This window comes from Pseudovirgaria hyperparasitica (genome assembly GCF_010093815.1).
Source record: "Pseudovirgaria hyperparasitica strain CBS 121739 unplaced genomic scaffold EJ05scaffold_18, whole genome shotgun sequence".
Lineage (NCBI taxonomy): Eukaryota > Fungi > Ascomycota > Dothideomycetes > Acrospermales > Acrospermaceae > Pseudovirgaria > Pseudovirgaria hyperparasitica.
The window spans coordinates 551,729-577,503 of NW_022985566.1; the positions used below are offsets into that span (position 1 = coordinate 551,729).

At 50.1% G+C, this 25,775-nt stretch overlaps 7 protein-coding genes across 7 annotated transcripts; 2 read left to right on the top strand and 5 right to left on the bottom strand.

The window, feature by feature from the left end:
* The first annotated feature begins 2,369 nt into the window (after nucleotides 1-2,369).
* Nucleotides 2,370-6,357, top strand: EJ05DRAFT_161478 (alpha-aminoadipate reductase). The gene is made up of 6 exons (XM_033739415.1): nucleotides 2,370-2,603; nucleotides 2,655-4,276; nucleotides 4,325-4,436; nucleotides 4,489-5,247; nucleotides 5,303-5,978; nucleotides 6,032-6,357. Exons 1-6 carry the CDS (start codon nucleotides 2,522-2,524, stop codon nucleotides 6,327-6,329), a joined length of 3,549 nt encoding a protein of 1,182 aa, XP_033596428.1. The 5' UTR covers nucleotides 2,370-2,521; the 3' UTR covers nucleotides 6,330-6,357.
* Nucleotides 6,358-6,367: 10 nt separating this feature from the next.
* On the bottom strand, nucleotides 6,368-11,934 carry EJ05DRAFT_514463 (uncharacterized protein). Its single transcript, XM_033748532.1, has 3 exons — nucleotides 11,253-11,934; nucleotides 7,849-11,191; nucleotides 6,368-7,800 (listed from the first exon to the last, which is right to left on the bottom strand). The coding sequence occupies exons 1-3, from the start codon at nucleotides 11,443-11,445 to the stop codon at nucleotides 6,867-6,869; spliced, it is 4,470 nt and encodes a 1,489-aa protein (XP_033596429.1). The 5' UTR covers nucleotides 11,446-11,934; the 3' UTR covers nucleotides 6,368-6,866.
* Nucleotides 11,935-14,169: 2,235 nt separating this feature from the next.
* EJ05DRAFT_514465 (DUF1295-domain-containing protein) lies at nucleotides 14,170-15,589 on the top strand. Its single transcript, XM_033748533.1, has 2 exons — nucleotides 14,170-15,315; nucleotides 15,380-15,589. The coding sequence occupies exons 1-2, from the start codon at nucleotides 14,461-14,463 to the stop codon at nucleotides 15,485-15,487; spliced, it is 963 nt and encodes a 320-aa protein (XP_033596430.1). The 5' UTR covers nucleotides 14,170-14,460; the 3' UTR covers nucleotides 15,488-15,589.
* Nucleotides 15,590-16,063: 474 nt separating this feature from the next.
* EJ05DRAFT_161576 (uncharacterized protein) lies at nucleotides 16,064-16,774 on the bottom strand. The gene has a single exon (XM_033739416.1). The coding sequence runs from the start codon at nucleotides 16,573-16,575 to the stop codon at nucleotides 16,171-16,173; it is 405 nt and encodes a 134-aa protein (XP_033596431.1). The 5' UTR covers nucleotides 16,576-16,774; the 3' UTR covers nucleotides 16,064-16,170.
* A 381-nt stretch (nucleotides 16,775-17,155) lies between these two features.
* On the bottom strand, nucleotides 17,156-20,538 carry EJ05DRAFT_504584 (putative potassium/sodium P-type ATPase; the record flags this gene model as incomplete). The annotated part of the gene is made up of 4 exons (XM_033747588.1): nucleotides 17,156-19,131; nucleotides 19,180-19,955; nucleotides 20,009-20,230; nucleotides 20,285-20,538. 4 exons carry the CDS (start codon nucleotides 20,536-20,538, stop codon nucleotides 17,156-17,158), a joined length of 3,228 nt encoding a protein of 1,075 aa, XP_033596432.1.
* A 783-nt stretch (nucleotides 20,539-21,321) lies between these two features.
* Nucleotides 21,322-23,147, bottom strand: EJ05DRAFT_161720 (Undecaprenyl diphosphate synthase). The gene is made up of 2 exons (XM_033739417.1): nucleotides 22,493-23,147; nucleotides 21,322-22,430 (listed from the first exon to the last, which is right to left on the bottom strand). Exons 1-2 carry the CDS (start codon nucleotides 22,709-22,711, stop codon nucleotides 21,561-21,563), a joined length of 1,089 nt encoding a protein of 362 aa, XP_033596433.1. The 5' UTR covers nucleotides 22,712-23,147; the 3' UTR covers nucleotides 21,322-21,560.
* Nucleotides 23,148-23,596: 449 nt separating this feature from the next.
* On the bottom strand, nucleotides 23,597-25,606 carry EJ05DRAFT_504586 (WD40 repeat-like protein; the record flags this gene model as incomplete). Its single annotated transcript, XM_033747589.1, has 4 exons — nucleotides 23,597-23,651; nucleotides 23,707-23,851; nucleotides 23,896-24,391; nucleotides 24,440-25,606. 4 exons carry the CDS (start codon nucleotides 25,604-25,606, stop codon nucleotides 23,597-23,599), a joined length of 1,863 nt encoding a protein of 620 aa, XP_033596434.1.
* Nucleotides 25,607-25,775: the final 169 nt, after the last annotated feature.

Consider the following 25,775-nt stretch of genomic DNA (forward strand, 5'->3'; position numbering starts at 1 on the left):
GTAACATTGAGAGACTTATCCTATAAATGCCGTTGTCATATAATAAATGTCTAATCTTAATTATTCTTCATCAATAACCTTCAAGCCCTGCAAGATAAGAACTACGTCGTATTGTCGCAGACATGGGGTGATGTAAAAGTGACTTCCTAGGTTGCCTAACAACCTATAATTGATCGAGAAAATGTTAATGAAGATCATAGACTGCTTTGAGCTTTTATACTCTAGCAGTTCCTAATGTCTCTAGTACATACGTGTTTTATGACCTCCCAAGAGGAAAATGGAAAGACGCAGTTGATATATCTAAGAAGCAACGCAGCTTACATGGAACTTCAATAGACATCTCGTCGTTATATATTATGTTCTATAAGAATCAAATGCTCTAAGGACTTCATTGATATGAGAAAGGTCTACTTTTATCTACAGTAAGATGCTATAGTCCAGTTTGGTCTATAAGTATGTAGTGGTCAATGGCACAGACTGGCTCCGGGAGCTAGGCAACGGCACGAAGCTAGTGAAGCAGAGATTTGGAGAACTCGTTTACCAGACATCTAGATGGATCCATGGACATCCAAGAACCGCCACCCAGTGCATCACAAACACACAGCAATTATCACCTCTGACAACCGTACTCATGAACATAGACAGGTGAGTTATAAAACCGAAGTCTTATGTGTGTAAGAAAAACGATTTTCAACATCATCCCACCGCCCGATACATTGCACCTCATGTCAGTGTTCCCGGCCGAGTCGCATTCGCCTCGTATCAGCATTACTGCATACCAGTCGACCCACGGTTTCAACTACCCTTAGCCACGCTTGTTGGGGCCGTCCCAGTGTTTCTGTTGTGCCTCATCTCATCTGGCTGAGGTAGTCGCAACCACCAACACTCAGTTGCTCATCATGTTACGCAGTGCACTCTGCGCGTAGGAACCGCTGAAGTCATATGGAGTTGGTGGTGACGCCTTGATTTGCTTGATAGCTCCCAAGTAATTATGATGTTCTGTTCTCTCTGGGCTGCGACGTGTGGAAGTCCGGAAAGCACTGTCCAAGGTTCGGTTAAAGTAATAAATCTAGACCGCAAGAACGAGCGCTGAGGCTGCGCTGCCACCAATAAATCTACTCACCTGTCAGCCTACCTAAGTACATGCAACGCACAGCCACAACGATGCAAATAATATCATTCGTCATTCTCCACAGAACTTGCCTTCAAGTTATATTTCTAGCCTTATCGGGTTGTCTTCGTGCCTCGTTTTTGAACGGGACTAGGCTGGACAGCGTTCCTGTAGTAAATGCTTCCTGCATGGATGATAGGATGCCCGAATTTTGGGCTGCTGACCTCGCACATTATAAGATTCGTGTTACTACACACTGCATGCGTGAGATCAGCTCTAGTTGATTCAACAACAATGCGTTACGTAGGTACAATTTCCTTACGGCGTGACTAATTTCTTGCATGGTTTATCTAACTCATGTACTACCTCGCTGTGCAGTACAGTACAACATGATAACGTCAGGACGACTATATGGTTTTTTTGCCGGTGTGGGTATGTGATTCATCATCTAGAGACTTCATACTAACGGCAGGTAATGAATAGAAGTGTTATCATGCTTATAACACCGTCTTGATCTGCACCCAAAGTGCTTCGACACACATACGAAACTGCGTTTTCGTAATAATATCCTCTTCAATACGCGGTTATACACGCTGTAGTATAAGCATTCAAGAGGCCGAAGTTAGCATTTCAACTGGGCGATGCTGTTCTGGTGCAGTGCCATCAATCACAATCTACCAAGTGAGCCTTACTAAATCCCATCATGACTGGCAGAGTGAGACTTGGCATTTTTTGAACCACCATGACGACTCAACTTATATCATTACCGAAGATTGTACCTCAAATACAGATTTTAGAAAGAGAAAATTTTCAGATAGTATCTCCCAACGTATTCAGGATGGACTGATCATGCTGGCCTAATCTTCTGGTCTCGTCACAGAATATTGAACGAAGACTTTTCATTTGTATGGAGTCGGTTTTATCGAGAAGGCCTCCGATGTTGCATCTCGAGTTTCTCTGAGAAGACTATTTGGGGTGGTTTTAATCATTGGCATTTTAAGCTGGGTACAACGCTTCTTCATGCGCCATTATGTGATCGAATTATCTTTAAGAACTAGAGTTAGATGAGGTTCTGATGAAGACTCGTCTCTTTAGCATTACTTACTGGCCGAAATTGAGTTTGGTGGAGGGTTTAGCACGCGTCGTACGTTATAGCTTATTTATAGACAAGGTAGCAAATGTACGCACCAGGCCGTAGCTCCGATACCGGATTCGGCAACTAAATTTCATTGCGACAGCATTTCCCCACGTCATTCAGGATTTCTCAGTAAGTTCTAGAGTGACTCAGATCGTTCGCGCTGTAAACTTTGCGCATAGTCACATAGCAGCACCCACAGCTCAATTGGTCCCGAATGACCGGATTTTACCTTGCTTTTACCCTATAGACCACTAGGCCTGCGTCTATCTGCCATGTCTGCTGCCCTTCCAGATCCGACCGCGGATCTGCATTGGTCTTCATACAGAGGCGCAATTCACGAGATTTTTGCTGCAAGTCAGTTAATAGTTCCTGAGACATGACATGGCTACTACTGAACATATCCAGACGCAAAGAAACACCCGGAACGACCCTGTGTCATCGAAACCGCGACCTCCTCTACTCCGAGACGAGAATTCACCTATCGCCACATCTTTGAGGCATCATGTCAGCTCGCGCACAAGCTCACTTCCTCGGGTGTGCAACGAGGGGAAGTCGTGATGATATATGCCCATAGATCAGTCCACCTATGCGTAGCTATACTCGGTACATTGATGTCTGGAGCTACGTTTTCGGTCCTCGATCCGTTATATCCTCCAGATAGACAGATCATATATTTGGATGTCTCTCGACCTCGGGCACTAGTTATCTTGGAGAAAGCGACAGAAGAGGCGGGACCGCTCACTGAGAAAGTGCGAGACTTCATCGATACCACCTTACAGTTGAGAGTCGAGGTTCCAGCGCTGAAGATTGTAGATGATGGTACGCTTCTTGGGGGTATGGTCGATGGAAGAGATTGTCTGGAAGAGCAAGCCTTGCTGAAGTCGGATATGCCTGGAGTGGTAGTAGGACCAGACTCCACTCCTACTTTGAGCTTTACCTCAGGCTCTGAAGGAAGACCAAAAGGTGTCAAAGGACGTCATTTCTCGCTAGCATACTACTTCGATTGGATGTCAGAGCAGTTCAAACTTACCGAAAACGATGCCTTCACTATGCTCTCTGGAATCGCGCATGACCCTATTCAACGAGACATTTTCACACCACTCTTTCTTGGAGCCAGACTACTGGTCCCGTCAAAAGACGACATCCAGCATGAGAGATTAGCAGAGTGGATGCGACGCGAGGGGGCCAATGTCACTCATCTAACTCCTGCCATGGGTCAAATTCTTGTCGGTGGTACAATGACACAGTTCCCAACTCTACACCATGCTTTTTTTGTCGGAGATATCCTAATCAAGAGAGACTGCCGTCGCCTCCAGGAGCTCGCTCCAAATGTATGCATTGTCAACATGTACGGCACTACAGAGACACAGCGAGCTGTCAGCTACTTCGAGATTCCAAGCGTGACTTCAGAACCCGCCTTCCTCGAAAGCATTGGGGATGTCATCCCTGCTGGGCGTGGCATGAAAGATGTACAAATGCTGATCATAGACCGAGAAGACAAGAATAGACTGTGTGATGTAGGCGAGACTGGTGAAATCTATGTACGTGCTGGTGGGTTGGCAGAGGGCTATCTTGGGCTGGATGAAGCCACAAAGGAGAAGTTTGTGCCAAATTGGTTTGTCGATCCTCAAAAATGGATAGATGAGGACACGGAAAGAGTCCAACAGCAAGGCCACTCGGAGCCCTGGAGAGAGTTCTACAAGGGTCCCCGAGATCGTATGTATCGAAGCGGAGATCTTGGTAGACGAAAGGAGGATGGTAATGTCGAGTGCACTGGTCGTGTCGACAACCAGGTGAAAATACGAGGGTTTCGTATAGAGCTCGGTGAGATTGACAAGCACCTATCTTCGCATCAACTCGTCCGAGAGAACGTCACTCTATTACGAAGAGATGCCAATGAAGAACCGACACTTGTGTCGTACATTGTGCCGGACATGGGCAGATGGAACACGTGGGTCGAGTCTAAGGAAAATGATCGAGGACTTACCGTCCCACAAACTGACGAAAGTATGCTTGGAATGCTTCAGGTGCGTCTAGTCCAAATTGCCGTTAACAAGGTGTCTGACACTGTGTAGCGATTCTGGTCACTCACCCGTGATGTACGAGAACACCTCAAGACGAAACTGCCTGACTATGCAATTCCATCCGTGTTCGTTCCGCTGTATCGCTTTCCACTCAATCCAAATGGTACATTATTACCTTCACCAGCATCCTATAGACTCATGGCTAAACATGATAGGAAAAATCGACAAGCCTGCCTTACCCTACCCCGGTACTGATGATCTAGCATCAGCTGCACCGAGAAGAATCTCTAGACGCTTTTCACACACCAGCTCCTCACTCTCTGCAACTGAGAAAGAAGTAGCGAAACTGTGGGCCGAAAGCATCCGAACAGTAAGAGCAGACTCATTAGAACCAGACTCAAACTTTTGGGACCTTGGAGGCCATTCAATCATTGCACAAAACCTTACGTCGACTGCCAGAAAGCGATTTGAAGTAGATGTTGGCATGAGGACTATCATTCAACATCCGACATTACGCGAATTCTCCAGAGAGATAGATCGCGCGAGAGACCCTACAGGCTTGCAGCTGTATCCCAATGATGAACTTTCCAAAGTCAACTTCTTGGACGAGAATTACTCTGCAGATGCTGCAGAACTAGCCCATAAGTTACCAAAAGTCTTTGGCTCTGTCTCGCTAGATCCATCTGCGGCAACAACCGTATTCCTTACCGGTGCCACTGGTTTTCTGGGTGCTTACATTCTTCTTGATGTTCTACAGAGGCCATCGACTTCGGTTATAGCTCATGTAAGAGCGAAAGATCCATCATTAGGACTTGAGAGAATCAAGAAGCAATGTAGCGCCTATGGCATTTGGGATGATACTTGGCAATCGCGTATTAAATGTGTTGTTGGAGACTTGTCCGAGCCTAACCTTGGTCTTGAAGATCAAGTCTGGGATTCTTTGTCCAAAGAGGTCGATGTGATAATACACAATGGTGAGCTACTCTCTAAGATGTTGATCACTGTAATCTTACTGACCATGATATCTAGGCGCGCAAGTACACTGGATTCATCTGTACTCTACTCTCCGAAAAGCTAATGTGCTGAGCACTTTGGCACTGGTACAACTTTGTGCCATAGGCAAGCCGAAACAGTTTGGGTTCGTCAGCTCGACTAGCGTCTTGGATACTGACTACTACGTATCTCTCTCTGAGAGTGATACTGCGTTTGGAGCAGCAGGTGTCAGCGAATCGGACAACTTATGGGGCAGCCGCAAAGGACTCACGACCGGGTACGGCCAGTCTAAATGGGCAAGCGAGTTCATTGTTCGTCAAGCAGGTAGACGAGGGCTTCGCGGCTGCATTATCCGTCCCGGTTATGTATCCGGTCATCCCATCAGTGGCACGACGAACACAGATGACTTCCTGGTACGCTTCTTAAAGGGATGTGTCCAGACCACGCTGTATCCGGACATTCAGAACACCATAAACCAGACCCCTGTCGATCACGTAGCACGTACTGTTGTCGCAGCTACACTGAACCCTCCTACTGTTCCATTGGGTGTGGCGCAAGTAACTGCACATCCCCGTCTGTCTATCCAGGAGTTTGGTGCTTGTCTCGCGGTATACGGTTACGACGTCAAGAAGACGGACTATGACAACTGGAGAAAAGGCGTAGAGCGCTACGTTGAGACTACAGAAATAGCGAACAGAGAAGAGCACGCTCTGTATGTACTCTCTATATCTTCCACCCCAAACACTAGCTAACACATTTCACCAGACTTCCCCTCTACGAAATGGTCACTACAAACATGCCGGAAGGCACAAAAGCCCCCGAACTAGACGATATCAACGCATCTGCCGCCCTCCGCGCGGACGCTCAGTGGACTGGACAGGATCTCTCCGCCGGCGCCGCTGTAACAGCAGATACCGTAGGTGTCTACCTCGCGTACCTGGTAGCTATCGGCTTCATGAAGCCTCCTCCCGACGACAAAGGCCAGCCTCTCCCGCCCATCACCATAAACGACCAGCAACGCGCCGCGCTAGCCGGAATCGGAGGCCGAGGCCGAAAAGTATAGAGCGTTGTTCGTTCACATAAAAGTTCGAAGTAGAATATGTATAAGATTGTGCTTTTTAGGCCCGTCGGTCTTGTGTGCGGATGTTTTTGTTTGTTCCCTCTTGTGCTCGTCCTGCCCATACATATCTCTGCCTTATCGATTGTCTGGCATACACTATCGCTTGACTTCCCAAAGCGGTATTCTCACAATTCTCGCCCGCCAGTATATGAAGCATATAAGACCAGATTCCCCATGCCACAACCATATTCAATCCCATCCCACTCGAATATTCCTTAGCTTACGCACCACCAGAAAACCCAGCGAATCCAAGTGAGTGAGTGAGGGAGTGAGTATAGTGAGTGATAATGACGAGGAGGAGGATGAGGAGAATGAAGATGGTGAACACTTATCGCATTGCATTCTCGACATACCACGCACGGTACATACAGACATACACGCGAACGCGAACACACACCCACAGCTAAGTATCCCAACATATACTATATACAGGAAGACGAAACACCCCCTCCCCGCGCCCCCTCCGTTTTCTCCAGCTAACTACCTGCGAAACCAACTCTCGACATCGGCACGCGAGAACTCCAGTCCCGTCTCAGAATCATACACAATCCTGCGCACCTCGGCCGCGCGCTCATGGACATCAATGTACTTTGCCTCGCACTGCTTCGAGACCTTCTGGACGAGGTTGCGGCTCAGGCCCGGCTCGTCAGCATCGCCGAAATGCTTCTCGAGACGCTTGCGCAGGGCGTCGACGCCTTTGCGGACTTCTTTTGCGTCGAACTGGGCGATGACTTTCTTGAAGATGTGTTTGCCGTGAGAGGCGCGGTCGGCGATGCTGGTGGGTGGTGTGCCGGAGGGCAGGGCAACGAGCATTGCTTCGGTTGATTCGATGAATTCGATGAGTTTGCCGAGAGGGCGGCGGACGACGGCGTCGACGTAGAGGCTCATGTGCTCGTCCATTTCCTTCATGGCCTTGCCGCGCCATTCCATCAGAACGGGATCGCCGCGCTCGTCGACTTCTTCAATGTAATGGTTCATGTTCTCGATGTGTAGGATATGGTAGTTTAGAGCCTCCTTATCTTCTGGATCACCCTGACCTTGCACGGCCATCACGGCAGGGCTATCTTTTGCAATGACCTTCAAACTCTCGAACATGGCCTTGTTGACTTTACCATATGCATCGTCAACCATGGTACGAACTTCCAGTCGGTCATGCTCGTCGTAGGCAGGGACCATGTTTTCGATGGCCATTGAGAAAGGAGGGAACGTCTTCATGAATGCTATGACGCCTTTCCGCTTCTTGATCTTGACCTTCGTGTCTTCGATGGCACGAATTTGGTCATCTACAAATCTCTGAAATAGACCGCTCAATCGTTCGTTCAGCTTTTGCAGCGTGCGTGTCAAGAAATCTTGATTGGTCTCTTCGTATTCGGCCAGCTTACGCTGAACAGCATAAAGAATGCCCACACCTTGTCTGCATACACATCAATACGCGCAAAATTAATGTTAGCGGCACACTTACAAAGGGTCAATCTTCACTGCCCATTCCATGAGAGATTGCATATCCGTAGCCCAGAAAGAGAAAATATCATCCATTACATCCATGACTCGCTTCGCCATGTCACGGTCAGGCTCGAAAGGCTTTCGTTCATACAAATTAGTCCCTCGCCGTGCCTCTAGAGGTATTGTCGAAACTATTTCCGCGAAGTCGGCGTTTTCTGCAGCTGTGGCATGGAAGAAGTCAACAATGAAGTTCTGCTCTGTGAATATGAGAGGTGCCATCTCATCAAGCGCGCCACTGAATGATTGGTACGGCCAGAGCTTGTCTGATTGCTTATCAATATTTCGATCATGGTGACTTGAGCGCAGTCCTTTGGCGAGGGTCTGGCTCCGCTTTACGGTGAGCTTCCGAGCTGTTGTCGAGAGACTTTCATTTTCTTTCTCCTGTGGAGTCGTGAAAAGGAGGTCTTGCTCCTCCCCAGTTGGCTTGCGCGCCTTTTTTCGCCAAGCAGAATTGTTGTCACGCATTTCCTCTTGATAGACAGGGCCTGCTCTTTGCCGGTACAGCTTGACGAGGACATCCCAAGCTGCTCGATCGACCTCCTTGGCAAACAGAAGTAATGGGCTGTACTGCCATAGACCGACGCGAGCTCTGTCATGAGCTCCAATATCAAGTTTTGTGTTGATTTTTGCGTGATCTGAATTGAGCCTCTTGATTTCGTCCATGGTTTCTAAGAGCGCTGCGCCGAATGTCATATCGAGGAATTGCTTGAGTCTCTCCAAGAAGATCGTGCTTTCATCTTCGTAGCTCTCGCGCTTCTCTATTAAAGCACGCATATTTCCCATTTCATTGATGCCAAATGCCGAGTGTCGTTTGTTGGAATCGATGGCATCACTCATAGGGCTATCGTGCCGTAGCGACGGATCTATAGTTCTCATAGCCCTGTACAGCAAGAGCAGAGCAGATTCAACAGCTTCCAAGCCTTCGGTCTTACCGAGTTGTGCTCGCCGAAGGGCCTCAAGCTGACCTGGGGTGATGGACAGTGTATCAACTAGCTGCTGTAGTTCGGTCTGAAGAAGCTTTTGGTTCGCAGTTTGAACCTGTAGACCTTGGCCTTGGGCTTCAATATATGCGATATCGTCGTTGAGACTACTTAGCTCAACGCTGTACAGCGTCAGTAGGCCCTCCATCTCCTCACACTCGGCAATTGCTTTGTCAAGGAGTTTCTCAACAGTCTCGACACGATCGTCTTTCTGCTCAAGATGCCCGAGCCAACTCCCTGCTTCGACACGACCAAGTTCCCTGCGGATATCTGCTTCTATAAGCTCAATTTTCTTTGTTTGTACAGCGCTGTTACCCCAACCGAAGTCGGTCAGGGTTTGCTCAAAATCGAGACCTCGACCCTCTAGGAGAGATGCGTCTACACCTAGGTTGTCAAGATAACGAACTTGTTGCATAGACCGTCTTCTCTTCTTCTTCTCTGGCTCTGGCTTCTTCTTTTCTGGACTAGGGGATGGCTCAGGTACTACTTGTGGCTGTAATGGCAATGTCATTTCTGGTCGCGGCCCTGGGGACTGGGGACTCGATACTGTAAGCTGCGGTACAGCATCCGTGCTCACGGATGGCTTCGGGGGCTCTGGTTTTTCATATTGCTTCGGCGTTTCGACGGTAGGGCTGTCAATCGGCGTGGTAACGGCCGAAGGCGTAGGACTTTTCATAGACGGAGCTGGAACGACACCAGTTATACCATCAGGTTCGTTCGAAGCTGTTTTGGGCGCAAATCGGTCCGCAGCACCCCCAGCACGGGGTTTGAAAGCGCCATAGGTCTGAGCCGCTTTCCTGAGTATATCACCAGCAGTCTTCTTTTTAACCATAGGACCCAGTCCTGGTCGAACTGACTCGTTTTTCTCATCGGTGGGAGATTTCATAGAGTTTGGAGATGCCAATGGTGGCGAGGCCAAATCTTGCTGATCCTCTTTAGAGCCTGAGGCTGAAGTAGGCAATCGCTCGAGCTCTGAGGCGGTGGATTTTGATGTATCGTTCCTTTGTGAATCCATAGCAGGGAAATAACTTCCATTCTCAGGAGCAGGTACTTTCTCTGGTTCTATAGTTTCTTGGCTTGCACCTGAAGCAGTCTCGTTTATACCTCGTCTCCGAGGTGGTGGTCCTGGACTTTCCGTAGTCGTGGATGTCTTTTCGGTGGAGTGCTCACGGTTCGAGCTAATAGAATCATTGCTCATAGGTCCAGATATGGTAGGACGTCGACGTTCTGGGAGTCCATTGAGTGGCCGTGGTTCCAGTCGATCCTCATTTCTGGGAGGAGGTATACTGGAACCACTCTGAGCTGTAGATGGCCGTTGACTGTCAGGTGAAGCATCCTTTCTGAAGCGACCTCCGAGGCCTCCATTCAAGTTCTCTGATGAATCGTTTGGCCGACCTTTACGAGCATCGGGACTTCCCCGTGGAGGTATACTCGGTGTGGAGGACATGCTCTCAGGCGTAATGGAGCGCTGCGGTTCTAAATCTGAACGAGAAGATTGGGGCGTCAGCCGTTGTGCTGCAAGTAGCTGAGGTGGTATCGGGGATCTCCCTAGCTGATCTTGACTTGGGGATGGCCTCATGGCTTGCTCCTGAAGCTGCCGTGGCCTGGGCTGCCGTGTAGGGTCTCTACCAGGTGCCAATGGAGGTGACATTTGAGACGGTTCCGGAGGGATTCTCGGCGACCTCTCATCATGTCCCGACGGCGGTGGACGTACTCGACGGGGTGGGGCTTGCTGATTTTGCGTGTTTGAGAGATCTGGAGATGCACGAACGGGTGGCTGACGACCAGGACTACCACCTGATGATCCTGGGGGTCTCTGCCCTGGTCTAGTCTGAGAGGCTTGACGATTCCCCTGCTGAGCGCCTACACCTCCTAGCATTGCGTCTATCTCCACAGGACTAAAACCTAGGAGTTCGGGAACCTTTCCCTGGGTGTACTTGCGAAAAATTTTGACAACACTGGCGATGAAAAACTCTTTCTCCTTTGCAGTTCCAGCCTGCCAATAGTACGGTTTTGTCATTGTGACCAGAAACCCCACATCGCCGGCCCATTGCTTGTGATCCTTCTCCTCTGGAGTCTGAGGGTTGATATGCGAATATGATTGAAGTGTCGACAATTCCTCCAGTCCCCACGATTTTCCAATCGAAAAAGATCCGTTGGAGTTTTCCCTAGCTTTGTGCATCCGCACGCGACCAGTGTTCTTGACGGCAACTATTATAACTCTTGGTTTCTTGTTACTCGGTGGTGACTCTGGCGGCGGAGGACTTTGAGGATATGCACCATCTTCTTGGACACGAATATGAGTTATGTATGATTCCGCAACTAGCAAAGCAATTAGTCAATGCATCCCAATGACAGTATATTATCCACGCTATTGACGTACTTTGCCCGTTGGGATCCATTTTTGAGAAACACGAATCCATAAGTCGGCGTTTCTCGTCCTCAAATCGCTCAGCTCGATTGATGCTCATGGAAGAAGCCCCATTCGGAAGACCAGGCGACAAGCCCCTCCGAGGATCAGGACTTGGACGTCCATTGGGTCCATCGCCCTGGCCAGATCGTCCATACCCGTTCATCGCGATTGATTCTGACAAGGGAGGCTTGACCAAAGCCAATGTAGCTGGCGCAACTGTAATTTGCCAGCTCCCAGACTCCTTCAGCGTGCTCTGGGTGTCATGCTAATGGCGGCCACTATGTTCGGCAGGGCACTGAGGGAGAAGGATCGTCTCGAAGGGCACTTAGGGAATAGCTTTCCGGCAGCGTACGTCCGACAATGGCCTGAGTCTGATGGTTTGGGGGCTCTTGTTCTCGATTTAGCTTCAAGAGGTGATCTTCTCGAAGATACACTTTATTGACTGTTGAAGAGAGCCTTGTGGTGGGAGCCTATGCTATAAACAGCTGCGTCAGAGGTAGGCAATGACGTGTAAGGGATGCGAGCTTATGGCGATATGGTGATGCGCGTACACTTCCAGTATGCCGCTTACTACAGCGACAAAGTAATGTAGTCTCTGTTGGTGCCGCGCTTTGTCGCAAGTAGATGCGATTGTAGTCGGGAAGTGGTGAAGGTGCCGTGCAGAGTAGCGGATCCAATGCACCTGGTCCTCGGAGGTACAGGCGCCAAGCTGTGGGTCCTCAATCAGGCATAGTCCTCCTCTCCGCAGACATACTTAGGCATAGGTCAAGTATAGAACTGAAGAATAACTCAGTTCTTTAGGTTTACTATACTGTTAGACTACCCTCTTATGAATACGGGAGCGATAATTGCTATATACCTAGAAGTCTCTAAACATTCACAGGCTTTAGAGAAGTGGTGACTTCTTCCTAATTACATTTCTTACAGCGACGTGCCAAGATTTCCTGGACCCTGGCCGCTCTTAAAACTTTTTTTTTATTTTGTTGCCTCCACAACTTCACCCATTCTCATTTCTCCTACTACCAAAACGATCCTCGAAGAAAGATGGCCAAGCCTCCGAAGACCACCGCTGAGAAGAAACTCAACTCCAAACAAAGGAGAATCATACGGGAGAAGGCTATCGAAGAGGACCGGGCTCGCAAACCTTGCGCGCAGCCAGTCCACCTCGATGTCGTCAACAAGTTCTTCCTCGAATACAACTACGCGAAGAATTCCAAGACTCTACTCAGAGAGCATAATAAGCGTGCAAGAGCTAAAGGACTACCTGAAATGGACCGCATATATGGCCGCGCTAAAGGAATTCCTAGCTTGACTAAGCTTGTGGACGATTGGCTCGCGAACAACGAAGTAGAGTCTTCAGCAGCAAGCTCGTCCGAAGACGAGGATGGGGACGACGAGGCGAGCGAAGATGAGAGCGAAAGCAATGCTGTTGGGGCAGGCTCAGACAACGAGAGCTCTAGCTCAGACAACGAGAGCTCTAGCTCATCAGCTTCAGAAGACAGGGCAACACCAACGAGCTCGGACGACGCCATGTCCATTGATGAGAAAGAGGAGGATACTACGGCCAAAGAATCGAGCAAGCGCAAAATGGAGACTGAAACAAGCAGTTCAGTGTCTGAGGGGACCTCCAGCTCGTCAAGTTCAGAATCCGCAAAAGAGAAGCCTAAATTGAAGAAGCAGAGGAAAGAGAACCCTAAATTGAAGAAGGAGAAGAAAGAGAAGACGGCGAACAAGAAGGAGAGACGAGACTCATCTTCGTCCTCTTCCTCCTCTTCTTCTTCCTCGTCATCATCCTCCTCTTCGTCATCAGCGGCGTCGGCCTCATCTGTGTCGAAGAAGAGCTCCAAAAAGTCCAGCCGTTCCGGTTCTTCTTCAGGTTCTCCAAGCTCCTCCTCAGAGTCCGAATCCAATGCCCCTAAAAAGCCTGGCTCCAGCTCTGGCTCGTCCTCCAGCTCAAGCTCCGCCTCAGAATCTGACGATCCTGCTAAGAAACCGCTCCCAGAGTCGGATTCCTCCAGCGCATCCTCGGATTCAGACTCAGAGTCCTCGTCTGCCTCTTCAGCAAAGAAGCCCATCAAGTCCACCAAACAGATAAAGAAGGAAAAAGCAGGCAGCACGGATTCACTATCCTCCGCAACTCTACGAGATGCCTCTGATGAGCCGTCGACGAAAAGCAGCAAGAAGCGTGCAGCTGAAGATGCCGTCGAGGACGTCGCAGCAGAAAACATCGCCAAGCGAAAAAAAATCAATGAGCCCTTCAGTCGTATTCCAAAAGACCAGTACGTTGACCCGAAATTCGCGTCGAACAAATATGTCTCGTACGACTATGCAGACAAGGCGCACGCCGATTTGATTGTGACCAAGGGTAAAGGCTTCACCAAGGAAAAGAACAAGAAGAAGAGAGGCAGCTACCGCGGTGGTATGATTGACACCCACGGAGTGAACAGTATCAAGTTCGATGATTAGAATTGAACGAGTGTTTGCAAGCGCAGGCGTTGTATGGTTTTGCAAAATTGGGCACAAGGAATAGTTTGGGTGCAAGTTTGAAGCGATCTGGTAGCATGGAAATATAAATACCAGCTTCTATTACCATCTGAGGACTACTCCTACTCATCACAGCAACGGGCCCACAGCTCCCTCTCCCACACCTCCGAAGAGGTCGATAAAGTCCACCTCTAGTCCTTTAACCCCTAAAACTGCCTTACTTAGGGTACCCACGGCCAGAGAAAAGCCAGTCAGCACACGGGTAGCGAACCGTAAACCATTCCACATGAGTAAGTGAGCAATGACCAGTTCTCGCACGATATGACCGCATCAGGACACTCGACGTTATACAACAGTTAGTGTTTCCATCCAATAACAATTGATAGAAGCCGAGCTGTGCGTGCTGAGAAGTACGCATCATCAGTCCGGTCCCCTACCTCAAAGCCCGATTTGCCGACTATGACATCGTTGACTTTGCAGCTCCCATCAAAAAACATCAACACCATCACCGCATCCTATTTGTGTCTTCGCAAAGGATCGCACTAGCTATAAGCCTATCCACTACGGGATCCGGCGGGTGGACCAACTTCAAAAGCCGTCGCAGCGTCCGTGGGCTATATCAACTACTCACTGTCTGCTCTTTCGGACATCAACGCACCGCCATCCTAAGGCTTCAACATCTCACTCTCCTACAATGACGCTTCTCCAAACCTTCCTACGGGCTACAGCCTTCCGCTCCCCCCTTCTTCGTACCCTCCTCCCCGCTGTCGGCCTCGCGTACGGCATACAATCGCTCGTCGCCATGCCCTCCATCGCTGTCCAGTCTGAGCGCTTCTACGACCTCTCTGGCTCTCTGACATACCTCTCCTGCACCGCCCTCTCACTCTACCTCCCTGTCCTCCGTGCCCGCGCCGCGTCTTCAACCGGCAAGCTGATCGAGCCCCTGATCGGCAAAATTACCGGCGAAAGCCTGCTCAATTGGAGACAAGTAGCCATGAGCGCCGCAATCGGGCTTTGGGCAACGCGGCTAGGGAGTTACCTCTTCCAGCGCATCATGGCGGACGGCGAGGATAGCAGGTTCGAGAAGATCCGCGGACAGCCGCCAAAGTTCTTTGGTGCTTTCATGGCGCAGGCGACGTGGGTGTCGTTGTGTGCGCTGCCTGTTATCGCGTTGAATGCCCTGCCCCGCACGGCGTTTGCGGCCATGCCACACGTGCTCCTCACAGACGTCATCGGTGTGAGTCTGTTTCTGTTCGGGTTCTTGTTCGAGATCGCAGCGGATAGGCAGAAGAATGCGTGGGTGCAGGAGAAGAAGCAGAAGAAGCACAGCGAGGAGTTTCTGACGAGGGGGCTGTGGAGTAAGAGCCGGCATCCAAACTACTTTGGCGAGATCTGCTTATGGACGGGCATTGCGACTGTTGCAGGTGGGACATTGGTGAGAGATGCTGCACAGCGTGGGCTAGGCTTTGCAGGTGGACCGGCAGGGAGGATTGGGGTGTTGGCCATGGCCGCCGTGAGCCCTGCATTCGTGACGTTTCTGTTGACTAAGGTAAGTGCATACACATGTCCCAATCATCAAACTCACTCTGGTCCCGACACTGACACGGCCTCAGGTGTCCGGCATCCCGCTCAGCGAGAACAAGTATGACAAACGCTACGGCGACCGCAAGGACTACCAGGAGTGGAAGAAGAACACCCCAATGCTCATTCCCAAATTCTAGATCTGTCTTGACGTCAATCAGACGTGGAATGTAATGATGCAGCATGCATAAGATGACATACAATACTCACGACGTAACGAATAAAAACTTCAATATTGGTCTTCTGTTAACAGCTTATCAATATCAAACCCAATCACAAACCGCCACCCTCCCTTTCGCTCCACTCACTCCATCTCACCACACTACACCAACACCTCCAGCCATGTCCCAGCTCTCGTCTCCCCTGCCCACCCAAACTCACCCCCCAAAGAAAGCAAAACCAAACCAATCAAACCCACCCAACCGCCCTCAAAAACAGCAACTCTAGCTCACCCCGTCCATCGTCGAACTTCGTACCTCTCCGCCCGTCGTACTCCGACAGCCATGATAACGCCAGGACACCTCCTCAGGATCCACTCTCCACCCAAAATACACCCTTCATATCCACTCTCCCCACCGAAAACCCACCTCGCCAAGCCCCCTCTTCCTAACAATCTCACACAATTTCACACAGTAATGTAAGAACCTCACAAATAAATCTCACACCATAATCTCATATATCATGCACTGCCCAAATCAGGCACGGAGTATCCGCCCTCCGTGCCGGATATGTACTAGCTCAAGTACAGTCATAATTATAGTTGTAGCTTTTTTTTTGGCTTCCCCCCGGATGTAGTTAATTTAATACTAGCTGTACATAGTATCTATTTCCGGACCGGACCTATGGTTCTAGAAGCCGGGATGTGTGTGCTACTGTTACGGGTATTTGCGCCGATTAGATTGCGGCGGCGGGGATTTAGGGAGGGGGGACCCGGGGCGACGCGTGGGCTGTGTATGATGATAATGAAGGTGAAGTTGGTGGGCGAGTTTGGTGCGTGGGCGTGCTGGTGAGTTGAGTAGATTGGATTGATTAGATAGATGGGGTCTTTTGTGGGGTTGTGTATGTGTATGTTTGTCGGTGTGAGGTGTGAAGGTTGGGATTGATGGGTCATGGATGGAATGGGTGGATGCATGCATGCATCGCCGGAGTACTCCGGATTTAGACGCGGGAAGGATTGCGGCGCGGCGGTGGTGCGGTCTGGCGTGCGGTGTGGGGTTTGGGGAGGCATGGTTTAGGTTGTTTTTCGGGATGGGATGGGTTGTGCGTGTGTGTTACAGTATGTGTTTGGGGAGGATTATATGCTGTACTGTTGCTATCGTGCTTTGTGGATTTATTTAATCGCAGAGGGAAGGGAGATAGTGGACGGGAGAAGTTGAGGCATGTAAGACTGGAAGATGGATCGATGGATTGATGGAAGGCGTGAGACAGAGTGTGTATCCGCTATCAGGCATGGAAGAGGTGGCTATAAGTTTGGTATGGAGAGGGGCGTTAGTGCCATGTGCGACGACGACGACCGGGTTGTGAAGACGGGATGTGTCTGGGTCCGGGTCCCGGACTTGAAAAAGCAGAGATTGTGTTTTGGCGCTCTCATGAGATGGACATGGATGAGCAAAGCGAAAGTATATTGTATGCGCTATCATATATGAGGTAAGGACTGTGGTTGCTATTGTTGTTGCTATCGTCGTCAAATGTCCCCCTGTCGCCCGCCAACTCACTATCTCCTATTCACCATACCACACGCCTGCTCACCCATTCCCGCCATCATCCAATGACTACTATCGGCGCCCTCCACTTCAACTTACTACCCCCTAATGACTACATGCCTTCTCAATCGTCTCCGTTGGCGAAAATGTCATCGTCCTCTCCAGCCCAGCCCTGGCCTCTGCATCCGCCTCCGTCAACACCTCATTCCGGCCACTTGCAATGCCAAAACGTCTCTTCACCGCCTTCCAGCTCTCTACAAGCGCAACATACACAACAAGGCAGGCGACCACGACGCCCCATTCCCACGTCAGTCCGCTATGCTTAAACACCTCACGATTGACCACGGGTAAGTAGACTACGGGAAACGAGATCGCAAATCCCGCCATGACGGCCCAGAACAGGAATCTATTATGCCAGATCGTCGGGAAGATGCTGAACGGCCCAGCGTGCAGTTTGGGATTGAGGTTGAACAGTGACCGCGAGAAATGCTTGACTTCCCAGGCCGTGACCAGCAGTAGCCATGTCAGCGTCGCATATGTGGTTGATCGAGCGCGGAACACGATGTCGCAGGTCGCGTTGTAGCCATCATTACAGTCATGTCCTAGATCGCCTCCGCCGGCGCCGTATGCGACGGAAACGAAGGATACAAGACAAAGCGAACCCATGAAGAAGCCGTAGATGAATTTATCCGTGATGAGCTCGCGGGTAAATACGCCAATGCGGAGGTCCTGTGGAGCGCGGTACATCACATCGAGTTGCGCTTCCTCGAGCCCAAGACCAATTGCCAGGAACGAGGACGTTACAAGATTGACCCACAGAATCTCAAGCGGGGACAGCGGGAATGTAGAGTTCCCTTGAGAGTCCTTAAACGCGAGGCCAATAAGCAGAAGAAGCACCTGTGCGATATTCGAGATGAGCAGATGCATAAGGAATTTCTGGATGTTGTCGAATAGTCGCCGGCCTTCCTCGACGGCTTTGACTATAGACGCAAAGTTGTCGTCGGTGAGAACCATATCAGCAGCATCTTTGGCGACGTCGCTACCTGCGAGGCCCATGGCGATGCCAACGTCCGAGCGTTTGAGAGCGGGCGAGTCGTTGACACCGTCGCCGGTCATTACGCAGTATGCGCCGCGGCGATGCATGGCCTCAACCACCCGGGCCTTTGTTGTAGGGCTACATCTGGCGATTACGAGCGGAAGGGAGGGCATGGCGTCTATCTCCTGCTCAGTGAGCTTGTCGAAATGGGCGGCCGGCATAATGGCGGTGCCGCTGGAAGAGCTGGGCATGTGCGGGCCTAGGATGCCAACATCATATGCGATTGCAGTGGCGGTCTTGATGTGATCCCCTGTGAGCATGTGTACGCTAATTCCTGCCATCTGACATTTTCTCACAGCACCAGCTGTCTCGAGACGCGGGGGATCGTAAATTCCAATCAGGCCGGCGAAGGATAACTGTGTCTCCACGTCTTCACGCTGATAGCTTTGAGTGGTCGAGCTGTGAAGGGGTAGATCGCGATGCGCAATACAAAGGACTCGGAGACCTTCTTCGGCCATCTTCTCCGCCATTGACATTATCTCGGCTTTCATGTCCTCTGTAGCGTCCAGAAGAGGTAGGATGACTTCGGCCGCTCCCTTAGTGTGAACCTTGATGACTCCGGTCTTGCTGCCATATACCACGGACATTCTCTTTAGCGTCGAGTCAAAAGAGAATTCGGAATACCATTTCAAGTCTTGTTTCTCTAGTAGAGGAGCCTTTCCATAACCAAGACGGAGCGCCAGCACGTGTAATGCGATCTCTGTGGGTTCTCCGATTGCTTTCCACTCTTCGGTAGGACCTATGGACGATGAGATGGAATCTTCACTCATGCAATACACCTGTGATAGATTGCAAAGAGATATTGTAGTCATGATGCCAGTCAGTTCCGAGAGCTCGGGTGTCTTCTCGGTTCCCAGGTTAGTGTCATTCAATTTGACGTGTCCGTCGGAAGGATTGAATGGGTCTGTTGTATCATGCACAGTGAGAATGCCGGCTCTAGGAATCCAAGCTTTGCGAGCAATCATCTTGCCCTGTGTCAAAGTCCCTGCGTAGTGTCAGTACACGGAACAGTTAGTTACACATGTTCTCTTACCCGTCTTGTCAGAACAAATATTAGTGACTCCTCCCACGGCTTCTAGAGCCGAAAGTTTACGAACGATAACATTGCCCTTGGCCATAGCCTTCGTGCCAACCGCCATGGTAATAGTCAACACGGCAATAAGAGACTCGGGGATGACAGCGACAGCGACGCATATACCATAGAGCAATACTTCACCACTGACATCCCAGACGTTCGCAGAGAACACTATGATCGCTAGAAGAATGGCCAATCCGAAGAGCAGTAACGCAAACTTGCTGAGTTTAATTTGGAGTGGAGTTCCCACAAGACCTAAGATGGTTTTCAAACCGTCCTTAAAGGATCTAAATGCATCATCGATGGCGCTCGAGTCGTCCTCGCGGACTTTCTCATCGCGGAGCAGATCCGCTATCTTGCCTACTTCAGTCCTCATACCGGTGGAGACAACTATACCAGTTGCGCGTCCAGCTGTCATATTGCTCGCAGAGTATGCCATGTTGGTACGATCACCTAGCGGGAGTTCTTCCTCGGTCAGGGTGAGGTTCGGATTCTTCTGAACTGGTAGTGACTCTCCTGTGAGCAGCGATTCGTCCGTAGAGACGTTCAAGCCACTTGTAAGGCGAAGATCGGCAGGCACAATGTCTCCAACGTTCAGTTGAACGATATCACCGATGACGAGGAGCTCTGCCTTTACCTCTATGGTCTGACCATCGCGAATAACTTTGGATATGGGTGCAGACATGTCTCTTAGGCTCATGATCTGTTTTTCGGCTTTATAATCTTGAACGAATCTAACAACGCGATCAGTCTGGTTCACACAACTGTTACGCATAGCTCAACTTACCCAACGACAATGTTCAGAGAGATCACTGCGGCGATGACGCCACCCTCAATGTAATCATTGATAGCGAAGCTCAGAGCCATAGTAATCACAAGAACAAGCGTTAGACTGTTTGATACTTGTCTTAACAGAATTTTCCACAGGGAAAGCCCGCCAGCTCCCTCCACCTTATTAGGGCCATCTCGTGCAAGGCGAGATGCAGCTTCGGCACTGCTAAGTCCATTTCTGATAAGCAGTCAGTCTTTTGCAAATACCTGTATATGTGGGCGAATAACATACTCGATATCGACTACGAGGGCTTCAGCGACTCTCTTGCTGTCGTATATGTGAGCGAGCTTATAGTGCTCAGTCCAATCTCCGATGATTGATTCAGACTGATAGTCACGTTTCTTTGGAGGGAGATCTGCCCCTTTGCTAGTCTCTTGTTGAAGATGAGAATTCTTGTTTCGGTCTGATTTATCTGCGGCTGGGTGTAGGCCACATATAGGAGGTTCAGTCGACTCCTCGACGTTAAGTTGACCAGCTTCTTCCATTCAATATCGAACGGCGCTGAGAAAAGACCAGGGGAACCAGGTACCAATGATTGAAGCAAAGCGTGGGTAAACTGTGTGAAAACGGTCGAAGAACAACCGGAGAGGTGTTGCCGAAGCCAAAGCCTACCTGGGGATGCAGGAAGGAGCCTGATATACCCGTGACCTGGGCCCCAGAGGACGAGGTTTGCCGTCTACTGGTGTTTGTCATTGCATGCATGCCGCCTTGGAGAATCACACGTGCCCTTGGCTTCATGCTCAGCAAACCCCACCTTGTACGACGTCCTGCCAGTGAATGAGCTCGCTGCTCGCAAACCTAGTCTGGATCGTTACGCAATCAAGATTCTCGAATCCTTCACTATGCCAATTTTGGTATTCTCCAAGAGGTTCGTCCCATCAAGTGAAGAGGATTCGTGGGGCTTGCCATTCCACCATTACTTGGCTGCTTGGCGTCTGTTTTCTAGTCCTTTTGCCGTTCGCCACGATGCAAGCCGGGAGTAAGTGGAAGTGTACGTCAGTGCCAATGTTACATCACTACTTTTGGTGAGTCGTTGGGCAGCGGACATATCATGGTTCTAGCGGAGTGGAATTGAGGCCTTGGATTCGGCCAAGAGAACGTCCGCTGGTGGAGGGAAAGCCAAGAGAAGTGGTGGAATGTCGGGTGGTACTGGTGGTGGATCCGATGACTGCGTAGTTTTGATACTGCCTTTTGCAGGTAGTAGTAGTAGCAGTAATTAGTAGTGTGTGACTGTGTGTACTAATCCATGAATATCAGCCACAGGTAGTCAATCACGGCAATAATGACCAGGCTGAGGGTGAGCTGTGGTTATGATTATTTTCTATGGTCTATCCCGCTGAGCCTTGCCTTGAACGCCGTTAGCCCACATGCTGCAACTCGCAAAACTCCAATTCGCTTCCGTTCGACGTTACTCCGACCGGTCCAGCCGGAGTCTGGTATAAGTAGGAAAACTGTTTGCATGCTCGCTCCTATAATTAATGCGCATAGCTCAAACTCTAGAACCGCCTCACCCTGATTTAATCCTCTGTCGTCCCCTCCCTGCTTCCTCGTGCTTCTTTTGGTTCCATTGCCACTCGAGTAACACAGGCAGAAAGTACCACAAATCGAATTCGGGCCATAGACAACTCAGAAAGACAATTGTCGTGTTCTCGTGGCACTGCCAGAGCATGAAATCGCTTAGACGTTCCACGCCTGACGTGCGTACCAGTAGGTCTAGCGGTGGGTTGTCCGCAGTGAACATGTGCGAATCAAGTATTGAGACATCAATGGACTCTGGGTCTGGGAGAGAGTCGCGGTGCTTATGTGTCGCGCTGGGATTAGTGGAGGTCGTAGACACATTGAGTGTGCTGGATGAAGCAATCGAGTCGTGCTCGTTGTCCTTGTCACTTTCCTCGAGTGGCGATTGTGTGCGAGACACATCTTGAGGTTCTGGACTTGGCGACTCTTCCACCACAGTAGACAGCTGCGCGGCACGAATGTTGCGCGTGATATGTGTTTCTGAAAAGGGGCGTTTCAAGGTCGGGCGGGTGGGCTTGTTATAGCTGACCACGGTATCGCGGATTGCTGTGGTGATCTCGTTGCGCGAAGTGTAAGGGAAGCAGACATTTAAGACGGCTTTGGTATTGTGAGAGGTCATGGCAACGGCTCTGTCGATAGCTTCGAGGACATCAGGCTTGACGAGGTCACGCTGACCAAGAACGCGCACACAGGCACCGTAGCGATCTAGAAGATCGCCGTGTTGCGCAAGCTGCACGAGCTTGACTCTGGCCATCTCCATGAGCGCATCCACTTCGTATTTGGAACGGTTGAAGTTCTCGATCGAGAATGCGTAAATGGTGACCACCTTGACACCGGATTTGTAGCATACTTCGAGGACCTGCAGGTTGAGTAGGGTTAGTCTTGATATATGGCTACAGGTCTGTATATGAGAGCCGCTACCTTTGCCAAAGCTTCAAAGCCCAAATTATGCCCTTCGACAGTCTCTATATGATGTGTTTTGGCAAACCGCCTATTTCCGTCCATGACAAAAGCGACATGCTGAGGTATAGGTCCTTGTCTTAAAGCTCCTATAAGTAGCTCGCGTATGCGGTGCAAGGCCCATTCTGCTGGAGGTGATTGTAGAAACCAGTTGCGGATATGCGACAGGTGCAGGGACATTCTGAGGTGAAATTCCAGTGGGCACCCAGGAGATAAGTATATGTGTTTTCAAGGTAGGAGCTCGATCATTGTCGTGCGCGAGTAGGCTTATGGAATATATATCAAGCGAATGAGGCTCAGTCCGTGTTATTACGCAAAAGACAGGACGGGCCCAAGGAAGTTGTCGTCAATTAGGTGAGGCTGTGAAGAGTGGCCAAGGTACCGACAGGCCATGCTTGCCAAAATGTTGGCCCAGTGGCCCCAGCCTGCAGCCCCGGTAACAACGACTGAGAGGGTTTAGCTGCAGAGACGTTTACGCGGCGTGACGAATTAGCCTCAATGCACCGCCACAACTTCCATAGATCCGAAGCGCCTTATATTGACGTAATATCTGCTTGATAAGTTTCTCTACAAGTGAAGTCTGCCCTTCACAGCAGAGTGCAAGTCTACTTAGACCGACTTGCTCAATTGATCGCTCTCACTGCCCTGACAGCCTATATTTTATCCCGGTAAGGCCTCGGTATCCTAATCCCTTCTGCGCCATGTGTCATGTTAGCTTTCGTCACCCCAACGAATCATATCGATCTCTCGATATTATGTTTCATTCAGATGTCTATTGCTAGATCTAATATGCATGCACACAGCATTGGAATTCTCTGGCCTACGCCGACCCACCTGATGCAGCACGAACCACTGTCCAGACCCTTGCACAAGTGCACAGATAGAGGCCTTGAAAATCATTCTTACGCCTGCGGAGTTATCTAAAACAGACGAACGCCGAAACATGACTCAAAAAGGACAAGGTCAGAGGCCAGACTGAGAGAGAGAGAGACGACGCCGGAAAATGCTGGGGGTATGTTCGATAAAGACGAGTGGTATTCAACAGTCGTAAGGGTATTGAAGAGACTATGGTTCTGCGCCGTCAGGTCTTATCGCCAAGGAGTGGCCTGGGACGGTCCATCTGTGTTCATATGTTAGACTATGATCAAGAGAGTGTTGTTCGGTCAATCACATACATCTTGACTTTGCCATCATCGCCTGCAGACGCAAAGACGAGTGGATCTATAGGATGCCAAGACACGGCATTGACGCAACCCCTATGAGCCTCGATGATCTCAACTAGGCCCAGCCCTGACGTTCGCCAAACGTATATTCGGTTGTCTACTGGTGTCAGCCAAAGAGCTATTGATTACGAATATACTTACCTTCACTTCCGCTGACCACGAAAGTTTCTGAGGCACCACCAAAATTACTCCGTATAACAAAGTTCTCTTGTGTGTGGCCTATGAAGTTTCTAACAGTATCCCCGGTGTCCAGATCGATCAGCTTCGTTTTGTTGTTGTTTACGCTCACGAGGAGAGTCTTGGAGTCACGACTGATGTTCACTGAAGTGATTCTGACACCATCAAACACCCAGTCTCGCACTTTCCCTCGTGTGACGTAGTCATAGACAAATATTCGGCCAGCCGTACCGTTTGTGGCTACCACAAGTCGTTCCCCATCAGGGGATATAGCGAGATCATCAACGCGGAGGTGCTCCTCTTTCCATTGATGTATTTTGACTCCCTTCTTAGTATCCCACATAATCAGTGCATTCTCCGCGTCCTGTGAGCCAGTCACGAAGGACTCGCCGTTAGGTGCCCATGCTGCACTCATTACTGGATATGTGAAGTCTGTCATTTCAAGTAGGACCATTTGAGTCTGTACCTTGTCAGCACATATCCGGTGATCAGAACGTCTTGAGCTTACTCCCACGTCCCACATACGTGCAGTCGTGTCTGATCCCTGCTCCTGGGTGCACGTTATCAGTTTTGTGTCGTCGGGACTCCATGCGAGATAGCAAACGCCACCCTCGTGCTCGAGCTCCATGAGCACGGATTGTGAACATGTATCATATATGATAACTTTACCATCTTTGCCGGCTGTAGCCAGTCTGGAACCGTTGTGAGAATATTGTAGATACCATACTTCATCCATGTGATCAGAGAGTGTCACATCAAGCTTTCGCGGAAAGTCGCCATGGTCGCATACATGGTCGACATAGAGGGACGGCGACGCAGATGTATTGTGGTACAGACAACTTGAAACCCAGCTGCTTTTGACAGTATCCAAGAGTATCGCAAGCCTATGCTCCGGAATCATGACACTTGGAGAGATGCGTTTGGACAGCTCTGACAACAAGTGCTTTCGAGACTGCCCTGCGGCGCCGTCCCATTGCGCGTATTGTCTCAAATCTTCAGCAGATCCACACATCATGAGACTTGAGAGGCTGTGGAGCCGCGATACATCTTGGTGCAAAGGTGTGAGTTCTTGTCGAAGTACCATTAGCGCTGCGCCGATATCCCGCTGCTCAAGGAGCTCCAGATACTTCTGCTGCCTCATCCAGAATCTCATTTCGTTCTTATCTGCGCTCTCTGCTAGAGTAAGACCTTTCGTATAGTTCTTGGAGTACCAGGATGATTTAGCCGCCTTGCCATTAGATTTGCCAAGTGGAGGACCGTCTTCATAAAGGCTCACCCCATCACTATGCAGTCCAAATAGTAGGGCCTCTGCCTCAGCCCATTCGCCACCGAGCACAGCGCTACGAAATGCTGCAACAGTTGGACCCTCAAGCTCATAGCCACTTTCGCTTATCAGAGACTCTGCCGCATTATGATATCCAAGGTCTGACAAACTCTGGATTAGTATTCGAGTCACTTCTTCTCGATCGTGTCCAAAGAATGTCTCTGTTCTGCGGAGTCTCGCTGAGGCGCCATTTGTATGCGAGATGGACCCGTTACTTTCCTCTTTGGTGGAACTACCGTTAGCGATCTTCCCAAGCCTAACGGTGCGATCTGGAGACCGCATACCTGATCCATTCGAGTACGATTGTGAGGGAGATTGTAAACTTCTTGAAGCATCGATTTCAGGACGCATCGTCTCTTCCTCGGCTCGCCTCCGCTTTGGCTGCTTGTTTGAGGACCCGCCCCTACGGGAAGTGCGGATACTCCGCTCAGACCCAGACGTGGAGCTGTCAGAGAGACTGCGTGGGCGTTTATTGGACGGCCGCAATCCAAGGGATTCCGGCGGTAAGTTCTGGGAGGAG